Consider the following 23,623-nt stretch of genomic DNA (forward strand, 5'->3'; position numbering starts at 1 on the left):
CAGCCGTGCCGGGGTCCTGCAATGACCTCAGCCAATTCCCTCAGCAGTCGGGGGTGGAGATTGTCCGGACCAGCTGATTTAAATACATCCAGTCCCTCCAGAAGTTCCCTGACTAGATCCTCACTAACCCTTGGCCTAGGTGCACCTCCCCTGGGGTCTGAGGGGGGCCCAGAGAGGGGTGGCTGTTCCAGTCCCTGTTCAGGAAATGGAGGCAAAGAAGTCATTAAATATGTTAGCTTTGTCGTCTGGTGTGACGACCAAATTTCCTAGCGTGTCCTGCAGGGGCCCCATGTTACCCGGAACCTTCTTTTTGCCCCCTACGGCAAAAAGACTTCTTGTTGTCCTTGATCTGGGAAGCTAGTCCCAGTCCCATCTCCACCTTGGCCTTCCTGACCTTCCCCCTGCAACCCTGAGCAACCGTAGTATAGTCCTCCCTGAGGACCAGAAACCAAAGAGAGCTGTCTGTCTCTCTCTGTATCTTTCCTGATCTGGAGGGACCTACTCTTGGAGGGAGCACTTACCTCCCCTCTTTTTAACCAGGCCAGATTACAACAGTTCTTTAGCCTGTGTCTTTGAATAGACATCGTGTGACTATTATGCACAAGAAGGTTTTGGAATCCTGCTTTCGAAAGGAAGAACGTCCTCCCCCGTATTCCTTATCTTTCAACCCTCTCTGCAGCTGAACTTAAGCAAAATGGGTTTTTGTGCTATATATTTGGCTCACCCGTGTTCTTTCCAAGCAGAAATGACAGTTTTATCAAAAGCACCTGCCGACTCATCTCTGACAACAACAAACATTCGTTTCTGATTAGTGTTGGCTGTTTTGCTTTAAGAGGATACATGATTGTTTTGAAAATGAATCGTAGACTATCATCTTGTGGTTTTTCCAGACATTTTTGAGCACAATTTTGCCACAAGATTCTCCTGTTGGATGCCAGCTCCAACCTGGCATGCAGTGGCAATTTACATCCATTCCTATGCATTATTGTAGGGGCAGAGACCAACCCTGGGTCCATGCTTATACCCCAAGGAGCACCTGGTAAAACCTGCCTTCAGCTGCCCTTGGCCAATGGGAGAAAGAGGTCAGGGTACTCTTCCCCTACCCATTCAGCCTTTATTGCCAATGCTTTTACAGAGACAGGTGGACACTATGGGCCAGAATTCAATGCTACTCCTTATTTACACCACCAGAGGGTCTGTGCCATTTGGTAGTAAACCCAGAGGGAAAGACCTGTTGGTGTCACTACTGGTCCTTCCTCGAGGTTCACTTTCTCCAGGTCACAGAGTAACTGGCATCCAAACTGTACCATAATTTAAACCTCTTGGACTTGAAATCTGGCTCCTCCTTGCTATGTCGTCTCAGGGTCTTACTCTTAGCAATATTCCAAGAGGAAAATATTTCTTCCTTTCCATCTTTGTGCACTGTTCAGCTCTTAATGGCAATGAATTTGCTCTTTGTGTCTTTGTCCTTGTGTCTTTATAATTGCATCAAAACAAATGAGTAAAACTAGGTAATCGTTACACTTTAAAATCTACCGTGTCCAACGGTTTATGGTCGGTTTGGTCACTTAGGTGCCTGCACTTAAGCACTGGAATGTCTGCATCTTAGGTTGCCTTTGACAGCAGGGTCATCCAGTTTGACCAGGGTTGGATGTCTAGGGGCCATATAAAAACAGTGGTGTGACCTAAGCATCCTCCACTCCTCTTGTTGAAGCTGGGCCATAGAGCATCAAAGTAGACAAGAGCCAGAAGGGGAACAGGCTTTTGTCCATAGCCTAGTGGTAATGGCACCCTGATAAGAGTGGGGGAGACCTGGGTTCTGGAGTTGCATTAGATAATCATTGGTGATAAAACAGAAATAACCTTGGAAGCAGCATCTGGAAATGGGATCCCCCAAGCCCAAGGAACTGCCTTAACCTGTAGGCTACAAAGTCATTCTTCAGGGACTTGTACAATTCGCGAGCCCCAATCTGGATCATAACGACATGGGTGGAAGTCGGGCATCCAGGTGACAGAACTGGATTGCTTCGGGGCATTCTCAGAAGGCCATGTGTATGTACCTAGGGAACTTTTCAGCCCAAAACAGAAGGATGGCATGAACTTAATTGCTTCCTGAGTTTTGTGGCTTACAGAACGGGGTCAGTTTAAATCGCTCATTGGAACTCAAGTTTTTAAATCACTCATTGGGACTAAATTTTACCTAAGTCCTGCTTAAGCAGATGCATGAATAACTGGATCTGGCCTTTAAAACATACTGCTTTCTTTTCTTCTAAGAACACTATTACCTCATTACCTATTACCAAGTACCTCATTGTATTTTAATATAAGAGAGTGGATTTAGGCTAGATATCAGGTAAAACTTCTTCATGGTAAGGGTGGCCAAAATTTGGAGTGGGCTTCCAAGGGAGGTGGTGCTCTCCCCTACCTTGGAGGTCTTTAAGAGACGCCTGGATAGTTATCTGGCTGGGGTCATCTGCCCCAGCACTCTTTCCTGCCTTGGCAGGGGGTCAAACTCGATGATCTGTTGAGGTCCCTTACGACCCTAGCATCTGTGAATAAGATGTATTAATAAATAAAGCTCTGTTATTTCCATAGAGCTTTCCACATTCTGGTTTCCACTACCTCAGAACTTCCCATTTGCTGGGGATGACTTCTGGGATATAGTTTCAGCAAGATGGCTTAGTCCATGCAAATGGTTTGGACCCGGTGTTTCCCTGGGGGAAAAGAAAACAATGCAACTGAACTACTGATGCTGGGCACATAATGACTTTAAATCATACAAAGATGATAGTGAGGTTTTATTTTAGGATTGCATTTTATGGGAGGAAATTTAGAAAAATGGTCTCTCTTCCTTTTTTTTCCTTCCAAAATTTCCCATTTACATATGAGACTAAATTTAGCTTGAATGCAGTGAAACCTGAGAAGACTTGGAGGGGGAAGCTGTCAATGGGTTCATTTCAAAATCTTTTAAAATAGTTTAAAATTGAATTAGTAACTCTGAAAAACAGTGAAGTGACAGCTCTATGGTCTCTGGCCATTTATCTATAAAGCAGGGAGCTCCCTGACCTGGAAGGACCTACGTTTGGAGGGAGAGCCTAGCTCCCCTCCAATTCATTTTTTACCATCTGTCAACAGCAGTCAACAGGGAAGTTGTTTGATAGTGATGACACCATGTCCAGGCTAAAAGAATAACCTGTAGATCAGTTATCCAAGTTTCTGTGGCATGGTGTGGTTTAATTAGCTCATCTTTTTGAGATGCTATATCATCTAGCAGTGCCTGGTAAGAATCTTAAATAGATGAAAGTCACAGTTGCTCAGGGGTAGTGGGGCTGATCCTCTGTGATTAAAATAGTTTTTAACCTGGGGTCTGTTCTTCCTGTTTCTTTCCATTTAATATAGATACTTAATACTTAAAGAGTTCACCCTGGGGTTGATTGTTTTAGTGCTAATGTCAGAACAACTCTGGGATTATGTCCCTCATCATCCTCCTGCTCTGCCTTCAGCACGTCCAGTCATGGAAGGACCAGCAATGGTGTTAATCTGTGCATTTCCTGGGTGGGCCTTGGGAAACATGCTCTTCCCATTGCCATTGACATGTCACTTGGGCTGTCCATTGCCACAACATCTGTGTGCACATGAGCAAAAGAATGCCCAGGGTTTGTCTCTTCAATACTGTATAGGGAGTCATGAAAAAATACGACTCTCAGTGGTACCAGATCCTATGTACGCTTGGTACAATGACATATCAGCTTAATAACCTTATAATTTAAGTTCTTAGCCCACTGTCACCTTGTCATCCAAACATTAAAATAGCAGCTTATCCACAGGTATAGCTTAGCCCTGGGTAACCCTGCACATTTAAAAGCAAGGATATACTTTTCTTGCCCAATTGCCACTCATGCTACAGAGAGGTTTGGTCTTGAGCACTCAGTGCTCCACAGGAGAGCTCTGTCGTAGATTGTCTGCAGACATTTTCCTGAATATGATTATATTTAATGGAAAACCCACTTATAGATGCTGTTTATTCATTTGACCAATTAACTCTTTTTCTGCCATCCTGAGTTTTCCTTTTTCACTGAAGTCTGTCTTGTGTTTCCCTGGCAACTGTAAGTGTAACTGGTAGAAATCACCAGTGCAAGAGTTGACCACCCTGTCTCTCTTTTAGTGCTCAGAAAGTTTGAGAGAGTCCCTACATCCAAAATTATCTACAGCACGGACAATGCTGAGGTTTTTCGATCTGAAACAGACCAAGAAGACCTTCAGAGTCCTTTCTGGCAGTGTATTTCAGGTGAGAGGTGGCTGAATGTGTGCAGCCTTCAGTTACGGCTCCCAAAGATAATTATTTCCTTGCACTAAATTTACTGCTATACCCTTAGATAAGCGTTACCTGTCTGGCTGTTCAGCAGCAAATACGCCACGAGCAAGTGATACCGGCTTTTGGTCACTTTCCTTGTATATCAGGGGAGGGAGGTCTTGTTTCTGGGAACGTGTTTTCTTTCATCATATTGCATAAGGCAAGGCAACACTGGTATGGCTTTCAAAAGTGTAGGCACCCTTTGTTTTTGTTAAATCCCTCATTTGCACTGGAAACTGGTCTGCTTTGTGGTGATGGGTATTCTGAGTTCAGATTATCTTGTAACTGTCGTTTAGGTCTCTTGCAGCCCTTTATGATGCATTTGGCACCAGGCACTTGGAGATAGGCTACTAGGTTATATAGATTTTAGGAACTGGGCACTGTAAGAGTAAGGATACTAAGCTAGCTAGAGATTTGATTCAGAGTGGCAACTCCTGTTTCTCTTACAAGCTGTACTGATTTTATTTACCAGATGTTTTAAAACTGATTTAACTACTGTACTGTACATTGTTGTAAAGCCCTGCCTGAAGAATGAAACCAGTTTAAACTGGTGTTACCAGCTGAAGCTAATTATAAACTAGGTGTAAGCTGATTTAAATGTGTCCACACCTTTGCACCAGTTAACAAAACTAATTTAAAAGCCAGTGCAAGAGGCAAGGATTTTCTGGGATATCTTTTAGTGGACAAGCTGTCTAATCAGGAGAGATGCTGGACAAGCTTTCAAGCATCAAATGCTCTTCCACAGGTCTGGCTGGACGTGAGGGACAGGTACAGTTGTCCAATAAAAGATTTCACAAAAAATGATTTCCTCCAAAACAGTTCCTAGACCATCATGGCAGAAACATCACTCTGACCCTACTTAAAAACCTGTATTAAAAAAAAAGGCAAATTAAAGCTAAGATTAGATCCAAGAGTCACCAGTCACTAACAATCAACACCTTCCCCTTTCCTACCTGGACAGTCCCACTGACCTAGGAAGCACCACTCAGGGTGGCCATTATACTCGGGACCTACTTTGATTCCACCACAAATCCCTCCATGCATTGCCCAGCTGTAAATGCACAGAATTGTGTAATTATATATATATATTTATTTATGCTTTCAGATTGTGTGAAAGACGAATCATGCGGTTTTGTCACAGTATCTACTACAGGCTCTAAAGTGCTGTGTGAACTATACAGAGCTGTTGAAACCAATTTCAACTGTACAACATCTGGACTGGTAAAAACAATGTTCTTGCTACTAATAACCGGGAGGGTGCCTGAGATCCCATTTTAGACGTCATTTAGATAAAATGACAAGGCATTTGCTGGTTTCCCTAGTCAGTGGGCTCATGTATAATGCTGGTGAAGCGTTGATGGATGAGCAAAGATGCTATGGTTAAGACTTTCCAGATGTGATTTTGGATAATTTGCCTTTTAGTTGAACATCTTAAAGAAAGTTGAGTTTTAGAAAGTGGCTAGCAGCTCACATTCTACAATGTGTCTTTTTAAGGGTATGAATGCAGACATCCAAAATAGCTAGTTATTTTTTAATCACTAGTTTACTTCTGGACATGATGGCTGTTGCGTGATGCTAGTAATTCCTACGTAATTTCCACATGCCTGCAGTGATTAATATTTTACCCTTGTTGCAGCACAGTGACACTAAAACAGGGAATAAGATGAATCAACATGCCCAAGGTGTCACGGTGAGTCAGTGGCAGTCAGGGACAAGTCAAGGTAGATATACATCATAGATTCTAACTAAATAAGATCTATATGGAGCAAAAGCTTTTGTGAACTCAAGTTCATTTCATCAGATGCTGTGAAAGGACAGCGTAGGACAGCATATAAGGTAGAGTGAATGATTTCAATGCAAAAGATGGGAAAAGAAGAGGATGAGGAAGGAGAGGGGAGATAGGGGAGGAACAGAATGTGGCCTGGCTATTCTCATGCCCTTATGCAGTGTCTGCCACTGTTGAACATAGAAAAAGGCTAATCACCCTGACTTTTCTTGGAAGGCATTTGCTCCCATGTGCTCCTTCACTGCAGCTTTACCCACATCCATCACAAATTCCCTTTTTTCAAAAATGCCGCTGAATCAAATTACGGTTTTAGTTGCCATCTCCTCATCCATTTCATGGGTGTTTTGCTATTTACTTTTGGTAGTTCCCTACTTACAAAGCTACTATGATTTCCAAAGCAACAAGGTAGCATCCACTAATCCAGCCTGAAGGGCTCTAAACAGATAGCAGAACTACGGGCTTGTGGATTTGGGGCTGTTATGACACGTGTACTAATTACTATGCCTGTGCAAAGCAGCTAGTATTCACTTCGGATTCGGCCAATTTGGGGAACAGTGATGCAATTCGTTGATTCAAATCACTGTCTCGAATTGCTTTGGCTGAATCTGATTTGGAGATTCGGGGACTGCCCAAATCATCAAAGCTCTCCGAATCTTTTCTGAAGCTTTGGAGAGCTTTGAATCGATTTGGACCTTTTAGTTGGTTACCTGATTCAGTTCGGTTTTGGAGATTTAGCCGCCGAATCGGGCCGAATCTCCTCTGAATCTAATCACCACCCGAAGCGTCGCACAGCCCTACTAATTGCCATATCGTCCTTTTCAGCTTCCATCTAAACATGGGAAATACAACCCAGCACTATACCTAGTCTCCTGGTGGCCCTGGGTGAACTTTTAGTATCGGGCCCCCGTTCATCATATATAATGATAATTATTATTTTCACCATTTTTGGGCCCCCTTTCTGTCTGGGCTAGTTCGCCCATGCCTGTGTCTGACCCTGATGCAACCTAATCTTTTTCTTGCTGTGAATTAAAAGGCATTGAGAGTGTGTGTTTATCCTTCTCAGATACAAGGTGCTTTGGGAAACTCTGCTGCTTTTAATATTGCTCATCTTAGCTGCCTACTTAAAGTGAGAAACCAGGAGAAGGATGAAGTAACTATATACCTGAAGAAAGGTATGTAACATGCATGAGTTGATAGCTTAGCTGCCAAAACAAACAAAAATCTGAATTTGTAATTCTTTGGATAGTTATATCTTAACTCTCTACAGAGAATTGGGTTGAGATTAATTGGATCTGGAGGCATAATTTATTTCAGGGTCAAGCACTGAATAGTATTGTGATGTCCCCAGTAAGTCTCTCCATTGTTGTCAGTCTCCTAGAAATAAGGGATAAAGGTTTTTGAAGCCATTAGTTATTGTCTTGTAGTGTGAATACATGTAAGAAGCTTGAGTGACTGAGTAGGATTTTATGGGACATTAAGTGCTTGTGATAGTATTTCATCATTGGTTCTTGTAGCTGTAGTGTTTTAATGGGTGTGAGGGTGGCAGGAGGGAGCAAATGAGAACAGCAAGGCATTGATCTGCTGGAGTCTTTACTTTGATTTCTGTACCTTTCTATACTGTATTTAAAATGCCAAAATGTTCATCTTTACTTTAGGCCAGAATTTCTGCCTTTTTTATTAATTTCAAAAACCTGTCTCAACATTTTAAACACTTTCTTTAAAATGGAAATTCCCTTAATTTTCTTTCCCCTTAAAGCTGGAAGTCATTCAAGTTAAATAAATTGAAAATAACCATATTTACTTTTCACCCTTTGTGTCCATTTAAAGTATCTGCTAGCTTATTTGGCCTTGGTAGAAGTACTAGGCTGCTCAGTTTTACTTTCAGTTTATAATCTTTCGGTTTTGGATTATCAGGCACTCCCTCATTTTTCAACACTTCTGGCCAGAATCAAAATAAAACCCATCAAAATATATTTGCTATCATGAAAATATTTTTAGCCGGATTTGATTTAGTACTTCCATTTTTTTATCATAATAAAATGTTGGGGCCTATAACTAAAAGTTCTGTATCTAATGAACAGGGATTCTGGTTTTCTCTGAATACAAAAAAAAATATATAAAAATCCCCAATTTTTGGATTGTAAAGTAAAAGTAACCCAAAATCCACATTTTTCTATGATTAACATGAAACACCACTAATATATAAATATACATGTATAGTGGTGTTTCATTTTAATCAAGGAAAATTGTGGATTTGGGGTTACTTTTTTAAAATGAAAATTGGGGATTTTTTTTATCAGAGAAAACCAAGATCCCTGCTGATTAAGCCATTTCATCAGGTCCGTGGTAGAACTATACCTACCTTATTACAGACCAACATGCACGTTATGTGTTTGTTTTCAATCATTCTGCACTGCATTGTCCTACCATTTGCTCTCAACGAGAGCTTTGTTGCTCCTTAAATAGCTTCATTGCACCATAAATAAATCCTATTAAAATCAAGTTACCTTTCACCACTGCTCTGTTCCTTTTGTGTTTTTCAGGCATGTGGCTTCTCACTTCTTGAGGTTAGGGTTTTCTCCAACTCCAGAGCTCAAAACAAAATAACTGATATGGCAGGGTTTTACCAGATGCGTGTCAAAAACCTCCGTTTCCACAGGTTTCATTTGTCCCATAGCAGAAGCCATCAAATGAGCCTAGGTTTTCTCAAGACTAATTTCTCATCTGAAACTTAGTAGATATTTCTATCTTTTTAGGGTTTCATACTCTCACCATAAACCTGAGGCTTAAAATTACCTTATAGGCTTCTGATTACATAGTTATTTCACAGAGCACATGATCTCTGACCAGTGATACTGAGCTTCATAGATTCATAGATGTAGGGTCAGAAGGGACCTAAGTAGATCATCAAGTCCGACCCCCTGCTCTGGGCAGGAGAGAATACTGGGCTCGTATGACCCCAGCCAGGTAATTGTCAAGCCTCCCCTTAAAGCCCCCCAGGGTAGAAGTGAGCACCACTTCCCTTGGAAGTTGGTTCTGGATCTTAGCCAACCTAACTGTGAAGTGGCGCCTTCTAATGTCTAGTCTGAACCTACTCTCAAAGAACGTGTGGCCATTATTCCTTGTTACTCCGGAAGGTGCTCGGGTGATCAGAGTCTCTCCCATTCCCTGCTGGTCCCCCTGGTAAGTTTGTAAGTGGCCACCAAGTCCCCCTCAGCCTTCTCTTGTGGAGGCTGAACAGGTTCAGGTCCCGTAGCCTCTCCTCGTAGGACCTGCCCTGCTGCCCCCTGATCATGCGAGTGGCCTCCTCTGGACCCTCTCCATGTTGTCCACATCTCTCTTGAAGTGCGGCACCCAGAACTGGATGCAGTACTCCAGCTGTGGCCTGACCAGTGCCGCATAGAGGGGGAGGATCACCTCCTTGGACCTGCTTGAGATGCATCTGTGGATGCACAATAAGGTGCGGTTGGTCTTCCTGACTGCATCCCCACACTGCTGGCCCATGGTCATTTTGGCATCAATAATGACTCCAAGATCTCTTTCTGCCTCTGTGCTTTCGAGAAGGGAGTTCCCCAGCCTGTAGGTATGCTGCTGGTTCTTACTGCCCAAGTGCAGCACCCTGCACTTGTCAGTATTGAATCCAATCCTATTCTCATGTGCCCACCCCTGTAACCTGTCCAGGTCCAGCTGTATCCTGTCCCTCCCTTCTAGCATGCCCACATCACCCCAGATCTTGGTGTCAGTGAATTTGAACAGGGTGCTTTTCACCCCCTCGTCCAAGTTGCTAATAAAGAGATTAAACAGTGTGGGTCCAAGGACCGAGCCCTGGGGGACCCCACTGCCCACATCCTCCTGGTTGAATATGACCCATCCACCACCACTCTCAGGGTGCGGCCCCTCAGCCTATTTGTGACCCATCTGACTGTGTAGGCATCAATGCCACAGTCACCTAGCTTTTTAATGAGAATGGGGTGGGGGGTGGTGTCAAAGGCCTTCCTGAAGTCCAGAAAGATTATGTCCACGGTGACACCTGCATCCAATGATTTTGTGACCAGATCATAGAAGGCCACCAGGTTGGTCTGACAGGGCCTGATGCTAATGAACCCATGCTGGTTGCCCCTGAGCATCGTTCCCCCTGCTGGTCCTTCCCAGATGTGCTCCTGGATAATCTTCTCAAACAGCTTCCCCAGGATGGAAGTAAGACTAACGGGCCTATAGTTGTCTGGGTCCTCAATGGCCTTCTTCCAGTCATCTGGCACCTGGCCAGAGCACCACAAGTGTTCGTAAAGCTGTGCCAGGGGTCCCTCTAACCCCTGCCAATTCTCTCAGCACCCTGGGGTGGAGAGCATCTGGACCTGCTTATTTGAACACATCCAGTTCTAGCAGAAGTTCCCTAACTCAGACTTCCCTGACCCTAGGCCTGGCAGAGTCTCTCCTGCATCCATCCTGAATCTCAGTGGGGGAGTCCCAGTCTCTGCACAAAAAAATGGAGGCAAAAAAATTGTTAAAAAGGTCTGCCTTTTCCTCTGGTGCAACCACCAGATTGCCAAGCGTATCCCACAGGGGCCTCACATTACCCAGTGCTTTCTTCATACTCCCTATGTATTGAAAAAAGGACTTTTTGTTGTCCTTGATCCTTGATGCTAGCCCTAGTTCCGTGTCTGCCTTAGCCTTCCTGACCGCCCCCCTACAGACCCGAGCAGTGGAGGTATACTCCTCTTTGGTGATAGCCCCTTCCTTCCACTGGGTGTATGCCTCTTTTTTGGCTTTCAGGCATTCTTGAATGCCTTTGGTGAGCCAGGGGGGCTTTTGAGCTCTCTTTCCCCGCTTTTGATTCTCATTGGGACCGTCACCCCTTGGGCTTGGAGGATCATCTCCTTGAGGAACGACCACTCATTTCAGACACCCAGTTCCCCTACCCTCTAGGACCCCAGTGCCTCTCCTACCAATCTCCTTAACTCATTGAAGCTGGCCCTCTTGAAGTCGTGTGTGTGTGTGTGTGTGTGTGTATACATATATGTGATTTCAGTTAAAGTGCAGCAGTTTGTATGTATGTATGCGTATAAAATGATTTCAGTTAAAGTGCAGCAGAGCACATTGTTGTACAAGTACGAAGTGCAGCTTTGTCAGTACAGCTGTCTGCACTGTAAGCACTTTGGTGGTATAGCACATTGGTATCCCTGTATCAACCAGGCATTTTTAATATCGCAACAAACTGAAGTCTGAAGACCAGATGACAAATTCATAATGAGTTTCAGGTTTGTAATGAAACATTAAGTCCAGGAAGATTTTACTTTGATTGGATTTTTGTTATAAAACTTCCAGCCAGATCTGATCCATAGCTATGCTGAAAATATTTCTTTCCCTCTTGTACTCTTTGGAACATGCTTTTCTTTTTCCCCTCTCTTCACAGGACAAGAATTCACCACATCCGGCCTCAAGACCTTTGAGATGACTGATTTTCAGAATGTATTTTCAGGCATATACAGCTCTATGGTTCTCTCGGCAGCTAGTACATCTTTGACGGATGTTCATCTCCTTTGCCGTCAGGCCTGCAGCCAGGATCCTTGCTGTGATGGCTTCATCCTGAGCCAGATCACACTTCATGGAGGTAACAGTGTTCAAGCTGTGATGGTAGAAAAGCTCTCCTGTATCACAGTGGATTTTAGCAAAGTAAACCACTGCATTGAGTTCATTCCAGCGTGGGAGGCCAGCAGGCACCTGTGGGACTTAAGTGTTATCGAGGCCTGTCCATAGAGTTCCCTATGGGAAGCAATCTCACCGTGTTATGTGGGCTATATGTGAGGCAAGCAGGAATGTCTAATATTGGGCACTAATGTGAACCTCTATATTGTTTATTTCTTTTAAATGCTTTGCACACAAATAAGGCTTGCCAATAACTTGGACAGAAGTGAATACTTGTTAATTCATGGGGAAAAAATGTAATAGGAAAAGTGTGTTCCAAATATAATCTGATTTCATTTTTTTTATACACAATGGGAGAAGGATACATTTAGCTGGGCTTTCTGTCAGGTTAGAGTGTAGATGGTCAGGCTCTGGCATCAAAGTGGAATCTGCTGGTGCTGCAAGGCAGGAGGTAGATAGAGTAAAATGTCCAACTTGTGTTTCAGAGGTCATTGAAATGGTAGAAACATTCTTGACTGCCCTTCCCTGCATTCTGCATCTTCCCTTGCCTTGTCCACATCCATTGAGTTCTTGCCCCTCTTCCATCTTTACTTCGTTCTCTTCATTCATCTGCATTATACATAATTTACCTTGCATGCGCATATATATATATATATATATATATAATTGAAAAATAATTCTAGCCTTCCACATCAGAAACACCCCCACCCCTCCGTTCATCAAGCAAGGTTCAGATGGTGCCAGCCTTCCTCATGTTGGTTTGCTCCTTATTCTCTGCTTTCAGTGGGCAGTCTTCATATCTGCCTCTCCAGTGCTCTTGAGAGGGCTGCCAGGACATAACCACTCACACTCCTCCTTCTCACATGCCAAACCCTACTTTCCCATCATTGATTATCCAGATAATGTCATGTAAGATATTGGCTTCATTTAGCACCCAGGTATTTATTAGAAAGTATGAGATTTCCTTCTTGAGTTAAATGCATATTTTATAATCTTCATGTGAAAGTTCAGGGCTTTGCAAGTCTTTGGATATATTTTTTCTTTGTGCTCTAAATATGGAAAAATGTTAGTGTACTGTGAAAAAATGTGTGAAAATAGTTTTAAAAGGAATGTTGGCTAGCCTTCTAGGTGCCATTTTTCTGGCAACCATAATTCTTGTGAAAGAGTTATGTATGTTGCACACAAAGTCTAAACTACTGATGAAGGACAATTAGTGGAGAGTATATTTACCAGAACTATTTTCCCCCCACATTTTGCATGTAACTTTAACATTTCCAACTCCTCTTAAAATACTTACATTTGTGTTTATGCAGTATGCCTATATTTCCTCCCTTTCTGGATTGCTATCCTGATGTTTGGTTTTAATTTCTGTTTCCTAAATTAAATTTCATCACATGTTTCATTGCTTAGGCTTTTGGCTCATCTCATTTTAAAATCCTGAATAACGATGAAGAACAGAGGACGGTGTTCTGTTATGATCCATGCAACAAGGCAGCAGCATAATGAGCCTTACTTATCAGCTACTGCGTTGATTTGTTGCAATTCTAATGAAACTAATAATCCCATTTCTGTTTAGTATAAAGCTCACTGGGAAATGTATTTTCAATCTTACAGAATTTTATGAGATGTCAAACATTTTCCCACTCCTCATCAGTGTCAGGATGAAACCAAGCCCTTTTTGAAAGTTTTGCACAAAAGATGAGAAAGACAGAAGACCTAATAGCTTGATAGGAAGCAAGAGGTCAAGGCTCAAGTCTGTTCTCAAGTCTGCTTGTACTCAGGCAGGCGTATGAGTCTAAAACATCCCAGATGAGGGCACTGAAAACAGCTTCATGGCTATTCTGAGATGTGTCCTCTCTTTTTCTATCCAGTTTTGACCAAGGATTTCCTGGGTTTAAGAATAAAACTTTCCCAGTGACAGGTTTGTGGACACTGGTATTTTCCCATGTAGACTTTAGGTTTGGATTATTTGGATTTTTCTGATGAAAAACCAAATCAGCAAGAAAATCTGACTGGCTCTAGTTTAGTCTGTTTTACAGTCATGGCCAGAAATGTGGGTGCTATTTTGTTTAAATAATTACGGCATTTGTTAGGATTCTTTACATACAGTAAATGCCAGAAGGGATTTTAAGACCACAAAAATGTCTGAGTCACGACAGCAGTTACAAAGCAAGAGTACATTGTGAATAGATGTTATAGCAGTGGATTGAGAGCCAGACCTCATGGGTTTTAAGCTTAGTTTTGCCACTGACTCATATTATGACTCTGGGGAAGACTGAGTCCTAAATTGACTTAAGTCAGGCACAAGTCCAGCAAAACTTTTAAAGAAAAACTGAAGTGGTCTACTGGGTCAGGGTCCAAAAGGCTGCAAGATGTCTGAGGCAGGAAATGTTTCTCTCTGTCTGTGCTGACAAAAGGCAAAATAAATTAGCCCAGGGATGTGGGCCACAAGTGACACGAGCAACCTCTGTGTGGCAGGCAGCAGATCAGGCAGGGACCAGCGAATATAACAGATCAGGCAGGGAGCAGAAAGCAGAGCAACAGATTGGGTAGGGGAAGGGGATCAGAGTGACACTTGGGGAGGATGTAGGGCTTGCCTTGTGGTATGCCTACCAAAAATGTTGTCCTCCACTGAGTTAGTCTGACCATTTCACTTGCCCAAAATGACTTGTTAGCACACCTCTATGTTATACGATAGTCTATAGTGTAGACATACCCTTGACCTCTTGTGGAGTACCTAGCATTGTTGTTGGTGTTTGACATTAGTGGGCATCCAGCTCCAAGAAGCAGGATTGTATATGAATTTAGCTGTCTAATTTTAAGAATCCAGATTTGAAAAGGGTGCCCTATCTATATGAGTCTCCACTTCTCTATGTGGAAGTAGCAGTGTTTTGTTATCTCTCTTTAACAATGTGATTTATTAAATGGTTGTAAAGAGGAAAGTGCTGGGTAAGTGCAAAGTATTACCAGAAGCCTACAGTTCTCTCATCATTTGAATCCAGGTACTATCCTATGTGGACTGATGAGCTACCCTGATGTACTCATCTGCAATACAAATGACTGGAGTCAAACCTCCATACCTGGAACAGATGAGATATGTAAAGGTGTGAACTATAATGAAAAAGGCAAGGAGTTTTCTTTCAGTCTGGGAGGACAAGTGTTCATGGGAAGTAAGTCCATAGATTTTCTTATTCTAAACTGTGTTTGTGTGTAATTGCCTGTCTTCACTCCTTTACATGTATAATGGGTGTGGAGTTTGGGGTTCAGGTTTTGAGAATTTAAGCCTCAAAGTTTCACAAATGTCTACTAATTTTGGATGCCTTCAATTTTAGCCACCAGGCAGGGCCTGCTTTAGAGGTGTAGAACACAACTTGTTCCCTATTGTGAGTACTCTGTCTTTCTAAAAACCTTGTCTGTAGCATCTCAGCCTGGATGGCTAAAGTTGCTTCATCCATATTACTGGATACTCATGAAAATATGGATTCTGATACTGCAATAGATCTGTGTTGTAGCTGAGCCTAGCTGCATACAACTTCACTGAATTCGGAAAGGTGTCAATAGTAGGCTTTGCTGGCACAAAACCTGGTTCAGAATAAGGACCTTGGGTCTCTTAACCTCTTTGCCAAAGTTTTATATCTTCTGTAGCAAGGGAATGATCGCAGCTGCCTGTCTCATAGCAGTTCTGTGAAAGTCTGTTGATAGGTTTAGGCACCATTTTGAAAATGAAAAGTGCTGTATATCAAATGACTATCTCTGCAACTGGTTAGACAATATTATTGACTGTTACTAACATCCAGATGGGTTCACTATAAGGATCTAGATAAATACTGGCAATAGTGATACGAGTGTGAACATGCATCCATCTGTCTGAGGTACTTTTATTGTCCTTGCTTCCAGGATACTTGATCACCCCCTGATCATTAATCTCCTTGAAACTTGGCAGGCTTTGTAGCCTCAGCAGGGGCTACCATCCCTGCAGTTTTGATCCCATTGTGGCTTAACACACACGCGTGACATGAGTTTTGCTTTCAAGAATTTGGGGTGCAGTTTTCCCCAAACCCATATACCTATTTCCTTGAAACTTGGCAGCCTTCATGCTCTCCCCAGAAGCTACCATCCCTGCAAGTTTCATCCAAATTGGACAAAAAACAACAAAGTTATAGATACTTTATTGATTCCCTATTATACTCTATGGCTGAATCTCCAAATAGGCTCCGAAGCTTCAGAGCTGAATCAAAGTGAGAAACCAATTCAGAGCTCCAAATCAAATGGCTGGCATCTGAATCAGCCGAATCTGAACCTGAACCAAATAGTTCCCTATTCGCACAGGCCTAGTATTTATCCTCATAGCACCTCTGTGACAGAATCCGGTAAGGGACAGAGAGACTAAAGGTCTGTCTTCACTGTTGAGTTAATTCAGGCTCTGACTGTGGTATTTCTCCTAATTCAACTCATAGTCACAAACACAACCCTTTCACCTGAGTTTGGCAGTGTTTTAATGCCTGGCTAGGGCATAAACAAGCTTTCAGGTGCTGCTGCTACTCAGGTTGGTAATTGGAGCTAGTGGGAAACATTTTTTCTTTCCTGGGAAATTTCCTGTAATATCAAACTTATTTTGCACCATAAAGTAGAATAAAAGGGTGAACCTTGACAAAACTAATGCTCCGAAGTCCTAATATTTATATATTATATATTCCATCACCCTGGTATATTACTGTATATTCATATATATTATTAAGATTTGAGGGGATGTACATTCATTCATACCAATAGTGTGTGTGTGCTCATACATGTGTCTGTGTTTGTATTAGGTTCAGGTCTAACTGAAAACTTAGTTTTCATCATTTTGAAGCATTTTTGCTCCAGGTTTAACCTTTCTATTTTTTTAAAGATTTTCTTTTTTATAAATTAACTTAGATTTCTAAATGCAAAGTATTTGAAATGTAAAATGCAACTTAGTTTTGCAAATGTTGAAATGGGATATTTCAGTGATTTCAAAATTTTGAGTGCAATTAAAGCTGACTCTTTCCCATGAATAGTTTTTTCAGTTTTGAAGATCTGCATTGTTTGACCACAACTGTTTTGTCCTCAGTTGGTTTCCCAGGTTTCTTTCTACATGCCAAGGAGGACAGATATTTCCTCTGACAATTCAGTAGAAAAGAATCATACACAGGCAAGCTCAGGTTTCTGTCCTGAGAACAGGTTGCCTGCTGTACATGCGCAGGAAGGCTGCTCTGACATGCTGTAATTACAGTGCGTTGGAGCAGATTTGATTAATTGAGTCTGCTGAGCATGCTAATTAGTGTGCTCCAGACAGTCCCCACATCTCATGCATCAGCGTCCCTGTGCTTGAAAATGGTGCGAGGGGGCACTTTAGTTAAAGTTTGTTCAACAAGCTTTAGTTAAAATGCCCCTGCCACCATTTTGAAGTGCAGGGATAAGATGCTGCGGGCGCTTTCATTAGAGCGGCTGTCGTAGTCACTCTAATGAAAGCGCCCCCCACGCAGAGAGCACACGTAAAAATGCCCAGAGTGACTTGGATATAGCTTTTCAACGTGGCTCTTTGGACTAGGCTGAGCTAACATAGATGCAGATAACGTAGATTAATTCTGTAGTGACAGTATACCCTATATGAGTTGTCCAAGGTCGCACAGAAAAGTTTGTACAGGAACAGGAAATTGAACTCTGGCCTTCAAAGAAGTAGGATGAGATCCTAACCACTAGATAATTCTTCTGTTTTGGGATTTGCATTCTACATAGCAAGGTGTGATACCGAACTGCTGCATTTGCTCTAATGTGATTTCTAAGCATTTCAGTAGAAATGTCATGTTGATTTAACTAATTACCCTAAATGATGTCTCTCTTTGTCAGCTTCTGAGCTTCCAGAAGAGCCAGAAGGATTCTTCACAAGTTTTCAACGGGTTTATCTATGGAGAGGTCAGTTTGATCATGAGGTACCACTTGTGTAAATCGTTGTTAATGAGAAGAAAACTAGCTCTATGGTTCTGAAACCTGTGTAAGAAGCTACCATGGTGATGCAAGCCACTCTTCTCATGGCTAGGTACAGACAGTCAGAAAGCCTGAGGCTGAATTGATTCAGTCTTTGGAGGTTAGTCAAAGATGAACAGATTAAAGGGAAACAGAAGTGAACAGACATTATAGACATTTACCTTTGATTCAGGAAATGGGGCCACATGCCTGCAGTGGCTCAAGCCAGAAGCCAGGGGAAGAGGGGATGAAAGAGCATGGCTCTCTGGCTGTGTGTTCACTACTTCTTCCTGTTGCCCCCAAGATCTCTGGGATTTGCAGTCCAGATTCATAGCAGCAGGACTCTGCAGGGTTGCTCATTGGTTCCTGCTTCCAGGTGCCTCTGGGATTTGTAGTCCACAGTTGCAGCCAGCAGTTAGCTTGAGTGGGGGAAGGGGTATTTAACCCCCTCCCTGGCCCCAGACCCCAGTCAGGGTTTGGCTGGAGGGCAGGGTGGTTCCCCCCCCAACCCCCACTCTCCCCCTCTAGCCAAACCCTGACTGGGGTCTGGGACAGAAGTTTCATAAACTGGTGTGTGTAACCATGACTAAAAGGCCATAAGGTGTGTGCATCTAGTGTACAGAGATTGAATGGTTTTTAATTATGAATAGATATTGAATTTCCTGGATTCATTTTTGTTCACCAGGATGGGATTTCCAAAAGTGCTTGTAGAAGGATGGGATTTCCAAAAGTGCGTAACAGATTTACAGCATTTTTGAAAATTTCCCATCAAAATAAGGAAATTGCCTTATCAGAGCACACTAATGACTGTACTAATCTGGTTGCGTCTATACAAGTAGCCAATGCTGGACTCATCAGAGAGGACAGTAAATCCTTCCTCCCTCCCCCCATAATATATTGCAACTGTACTGCACATCCCGGAGAAAAAAAGTCGTCTTAACTTCAGCTGATGACATTTGTATATAACTTGGATGTATGGGGACAGATACTCTACTTGTGGCTTAACTAGTTCAGTGCAAAGATGTTATCCATATGGTTGTTTTTTCATTTGGTAAAATTTATATATGTAGTTTGCCATCATAGAGTTGGGCTGCTAATGTTGCCTGTTAATTTGTACTATATAAGTTAGTTAACAAATTGTTAAGGGATCAGTGATGGCCATGTCTTAAAGAAAAACTTCAGATAGAATGAATATGAGCTTAATTGCCATTGCATTCCAGGTTCCAATATGATTACCCGGAGGCCGTCCTCTGCATGTGATGCTGCTGTTCTCCAAACGCAGACTGGCCTAACGTTATCAGGTACAGAAATAACAAGGAGGAAACTTCTGGTACTATTTATTAAACAAGAAGAATGAGATTAAGGAGATGTAGAATTGAACCATGTATTCCTAAAACATTTACTGCCAAATGTAATAATTTTCTCTTCCATGGGGAATGTGATTAGGTTTAGATACATTTGTTCAAAACAAAACTTGCTGAAATTGCTTTCCAGAGTCGCATCATTTTTCATTTTCACATGTCTCTGCACATAGACAGGCCAGACCAGAAGTGGAAGAGCTGAAACATCACAGGAAGGCTCTTCTCATGACATTTCCAGCTGAATTTTCCAGATGCTGGAAGTTTGCCTTGTTCAAATAAGCTTTTGAGTAAACACAAAGGGCTGGATTCTCAGCTGGTATAGATCAACATATTTATGCAGCTATGCAGATTAACACTAGAAGATGGCCTGGCCCTGCAAACTTAGGGGTGTCTAACAGAGCTAAGCATAAAATGAACATCAGACCTCTCATCCACACACATTGGAGTTTGAAGAGGTTTCTTGGGTTATGTAGTCCATCTGCTGTGCCAAATTCTGCTCTTGGTTATGACAACACAATTCCACAATAACTTCATCAAAATGATTAGTATCTCTTAGGTGCCTGACAGATGTTACATTTATCTGCAATTGATGGGACACAGCCTGGCCATTGCAAAGCCATGCCATGAAGTCTGGCATCAATGAACCTTTTCCCCAATGCTGGGCGACCCAGTATATCTTTAAAGGCTTGAGTGCTTGGGGAGCCTGGCATTGTGAGTGCCACCAGTTAGAAAGGACACTTCAGGAAGTGCATCTTTGGAGTCCGTGAGGTCATGTTTCCTTTGAAGGTCTGCTCCCAGGCTCCTTTCACTCTGGCACTTGCAGAACTGGGGCCTGCTGAATTTTATCTTGGATCCCAAAAATCTCTCTGTTTTTGAGATTCAGGGTAAAATTAATCAGATCTCAATTGCACATTTACATAGACATCTGCCCTTAGTATATGCCAGAGAAGAACCAAGATAAGAACTTGAACTCATGATAACAGCATTTTAACACATCTTGTTATGTACTTTCTCCTTGAGCTTTGATGGGTATCTATGGGAGATGATGTGGTTTAATGTATGTGCAATAATAAAACAGGTTAGGTATTTGATTTTCCTGCTCTGGTTCACCTTTTTGCAAAGTATATTTCCTATTTACCTGTTTGAGCTCCCATACAATTAGCAGAACACAAGTCTAGACTTCAATCTTTGGGGAAAGTACAGTTAAAATATAGATTAAGTTCATTTTTCAGTTACCTGTCAAGACATAAATCTAGGCCTAGGGGGTTCTCCATTTTCTCTGCAACCACTGATGATATCATTAAATCCCAAAGCAATACAAGGAATGCAGATTTCTGCACTATGATTTAAGTATTAGTCATGTCATCTGCTATTTTCAGAGAATCTTAGGAAACCAAAGGCTTGAAACTGGATTTTGACAAGTAACAAGGCATTCAGGTAATCTCTCAAACATAGCAATTGCTAAATCTGGAGGAAGTTTATGCAAGAACCAAGCGCTTTATCCCTGTGTGATTGTGTTTAGAACTCAGAAATTTTCATATTTTCTCATAAAAGAAGAGACATAACCACCCTGTGCACTTTAGGACATGATCACATGGGTTAGCATTTGTTCTTCAAGTATTAGCTCTGCTTTGGTTTTGTGTTTACATTTTTCAGTGACTTTAATGCTTCAGGGACTAACACAAAAGTTCAACAGAGCCAAAGCGATGTTTGATGAGGTGTGCTCATGCTATTTGACAAATAAGAAGGTAGTTATTAAACTGGAAGGAGATCACTGAAGTGTAGCAAAAAATATTCAGAGGTTTGAACAGGCTGTTACTTATGGGAAAATGATTAAAAAAGAGCTAGAAATAGCTGAGGTTGGCTCAGAGACAGTTCACAGAAAGCAGCTTTTGAAGAATCACATGTACACCGAAGATATAGAAGAATTATATAAGGTGGTGCATGGGAGCATAACTAGGAGTGTGGGATTATATTAATAAAAAATGCATTTAGGCTTACTAGTAGGAAAAACTTTTTGACAGTGGGGTGTGGACTAGCTTTTCCAGAGAACATATGGAAACTGCATGGCTTCAGATAGTGAAACGTGACCTGGATAAAACACTAGAAAATGTTTTAAGGAACGATCCTTTTTTGACATCTAGATGGACTGGATAAAACAATAGAGTGTTGTTGTTGCTGATGGTTGTGATTCTTTTTCAATTTTTGGATGTTGGAGATGTTATGAGTAAACTAGGTCATGAAGAGGTTGAGCCTCCTTAATGACTTTGGAGAAAAGAAAGATAAAGACAGATAAAGTTGTGGCACAAAGCCCAATAAAAATACTGAGACAGCTCTGTTTCAAAGCCAGTCCTTAATGGCTTGTGCACTAGTTACACTGTGAAATGAAGAGTGTTATGTATAAACACTCTTAATTTATTCCAGATTTGTAAATAAGTACTTGCTCTTTTTTTTTTTTTTTTCCATCTCAGAATCTGCAGCAGAACTTTTCTCTGTCATGGACAACAGCCTGATACAAATTGACCCTAGCCGTTCCCTCCCATCCCAGGAATACTGGCTCTTCAAGCACAAGTTTTCCTTAAAGCAGGCAACACGCTGGTGTCTCACTCGTAAGAAGTCTTAACTGCTTCTATTCTACAGGAGAGTGGGGAGATGTACAATGAACTGAAATGTTTGAATAACTCTCATGGTCATGGCTGTTACACTTGAAGATTTTTCAAAGGCAGAGGAGCAAATTCATGTAGGAATCAGGTATTATAATCACAAGCCTCACTGAGAGGATGTCCAAGTTATACAAAGCTGCCAACACAGCCCCCACTCCATTTTCCCCCCCGTACCCTTGCCTCCCGTGGCAAACACTGGCACTTTATCACCAGTGCATTTTCTCTGGATGTATGGCAGCAAGAGAAACCAGCATAAGCAGTGTTCACCGTGTCACCTGTGCAGCTTAGATGAGAGCATTAGAAACCCTGTGGTGTTCTCTACATGAATGCTGCACGCTGTTTGACGCAGGGCCTCAGAGAATTACAGGTATCATTTTTTTGCTAGCGTAGACACAGCTACTCATAACTTGGGCTATCCATCTCACTCCCAGGTAGAGAGTAATAGAGTAACAGTAAAAAAAAAAAAAAAAAAAGTTAGTTGTAAAAGGTGAAGAAATCCAGTGCCGTAATAACTAAGAAATTGGCTCGATCAGTTTCTTTATTTTTAAAGCACATTATTATCATGGGATGAATTTCAAGGTCAATTGCTAACAAAACATCTACAAAAAAGTTTGAGCATATTTTTATTTTGTTTTTAAACCCAAAGAAATATACATATGACACTGACGCATCCATTGTTGTTGAAACGATTATGTTGTGAACTAGTAAGGAGATAACACTATCTATTGCTTTTCTTTTACGATGCCATTTTTTACTCAAAGATTATCTGAAATAAATAAAACTTGTGAACTAGCTCCTTCTTTCTGTCGCCCCCATTTAAAGTGACTTTATTGATGTCAGTGAAATTATTCTGGATTTCCAGTAGTGTAACATACAAGACAGAATTTGTCCCTATTTTTCTTATACAATAAGAGCATAATGATAGAGACCTCTGTCATTTACTAGTATGTAGCTGGGTGATAGGGTTGCTATTCAGAATTATTAACAAAGATGAAGGGGAATGAAGAAAGGAACAAACACTGTTTTTTTATTTGTTTTTGTTTTTCTAAATTAAACTTCTCTGCCACCTAGGCTGTACACAAGAGGATGCGTTCTGTCAGTTGGTGGATCTTCAGCGCACCACAGGCACCTACTTCGTCTGCACCCTCTATCCAGAGGCTCAGGTCTGTGATAACTCCATCAACAAAATCCCTGACAGCTGCCAGACTGTATTACCTCGGGAACCTCAGATTGTACATTACAAAAGAGGTGAGCTTTAATTTTTCTGTTGCACTATGTATGTTTAGGCCTGTACGAAGTGGCTAGTATTCGCTTCAGATTTGGATTCGGCCAATTTGGGGGACACTAATTTGATTCGGTGATTCAAATCTCTGTCCCAAATCGGTTTTGCCGAATCTGATTTGGAGATTTGGCTGCTGCTGAATCTCCCAATTGGACAGGCCCCACCCCCCACCCGATCTCCCAGCCCCATCAATGGCTGCTTTGCCCAGCCCCAGCTCCCGGCTCTTTAAATAAATAAATAAAGGCCCACTCACTGGCTGCTGCCAGGTTGGTGGGGGCGGTGGGGTGATCCTCGCTGCTGCCCACTTCCCCGCACTGCGTGGGGGGCTCTGCCATGAGCACCCAGAAGCCCCAATAGCCGCTGCAGCAGCTGGTTATTGCAGGGCTTTTTTTTTTAAAGAACGGGGAGCTGGGTGGGGCAGCCATGGGCAGGGGAGGGCTGGGAGAGTGGGCAGGGGTTGGGGGGTGCTCAGGAGGTTTGGGGGAGCAGGCAAGGGATGGGGCCTGGCGCAGGTCCCTCCATGGTCCTGTCCCCCAGCCCCCC

The 23,623-nt window shown here is 42.2% G+C and overlaps 1 protein-coding gene across 1 annotated transcript in view; it reads left to right on the top strand.

Annotated features, from left to right (window-relative positions):
* Positions 1–23,623, top strand: part of TG (thyroglobulin) — a 257,089-nt gene that overhangs the window by 98,034 nt on the left and 135,432 nt on the right. Inside the window, exons 23-31 of the mRNA XM_019519642.1 lie at positions 4,166–4,288; positions 5,460–5,575; positions 7,204–7,312; positions 11,554–11,751; positions 14,789–14,956; positions 17,658–17,723; positions 18,995–19,075; positions 21,607–21,744; positions 22,870–23,046. Of these exons, the coding sequence (XP_019375187.1) occupies positions 4,166–4,288; positions 5,460–5,575; positions 7,204–7,312; positions 11,554–11,751; positions 14,789–14,956; positions 17,658–17,723; positions 18,995–19,075; positions 21,607–21,744; positions 22,870–23,046 (1,176 nt within the window). The remainder of the gene's footprint in view (positions 1–4,165; positions 4,289–5,459; positions 5,576–7,203; positions 7,313–11,553; positions 11,752–14,788; positions 14,957–17,657; positions 17,724–18,994; positions 19,076–21,606; positions 21,745–22,869; positions 23,047–23,623) is intronic.

This window comes from Gavialis gangeticus, unplaced genomic scaffold, assembly GCF_001723915.1.
Source record: "Gavialis gangeticus isolate Ggan-Ray unplaced genomic scaffold, GavGan_comp1, whole genome shotgun sequence".
NCBI classification, from domain to species: Eukaryota; Metazoa; Chordata; order Crocodylia; family Gavialidae; genus Gavialis; species Gavialis gangeticus.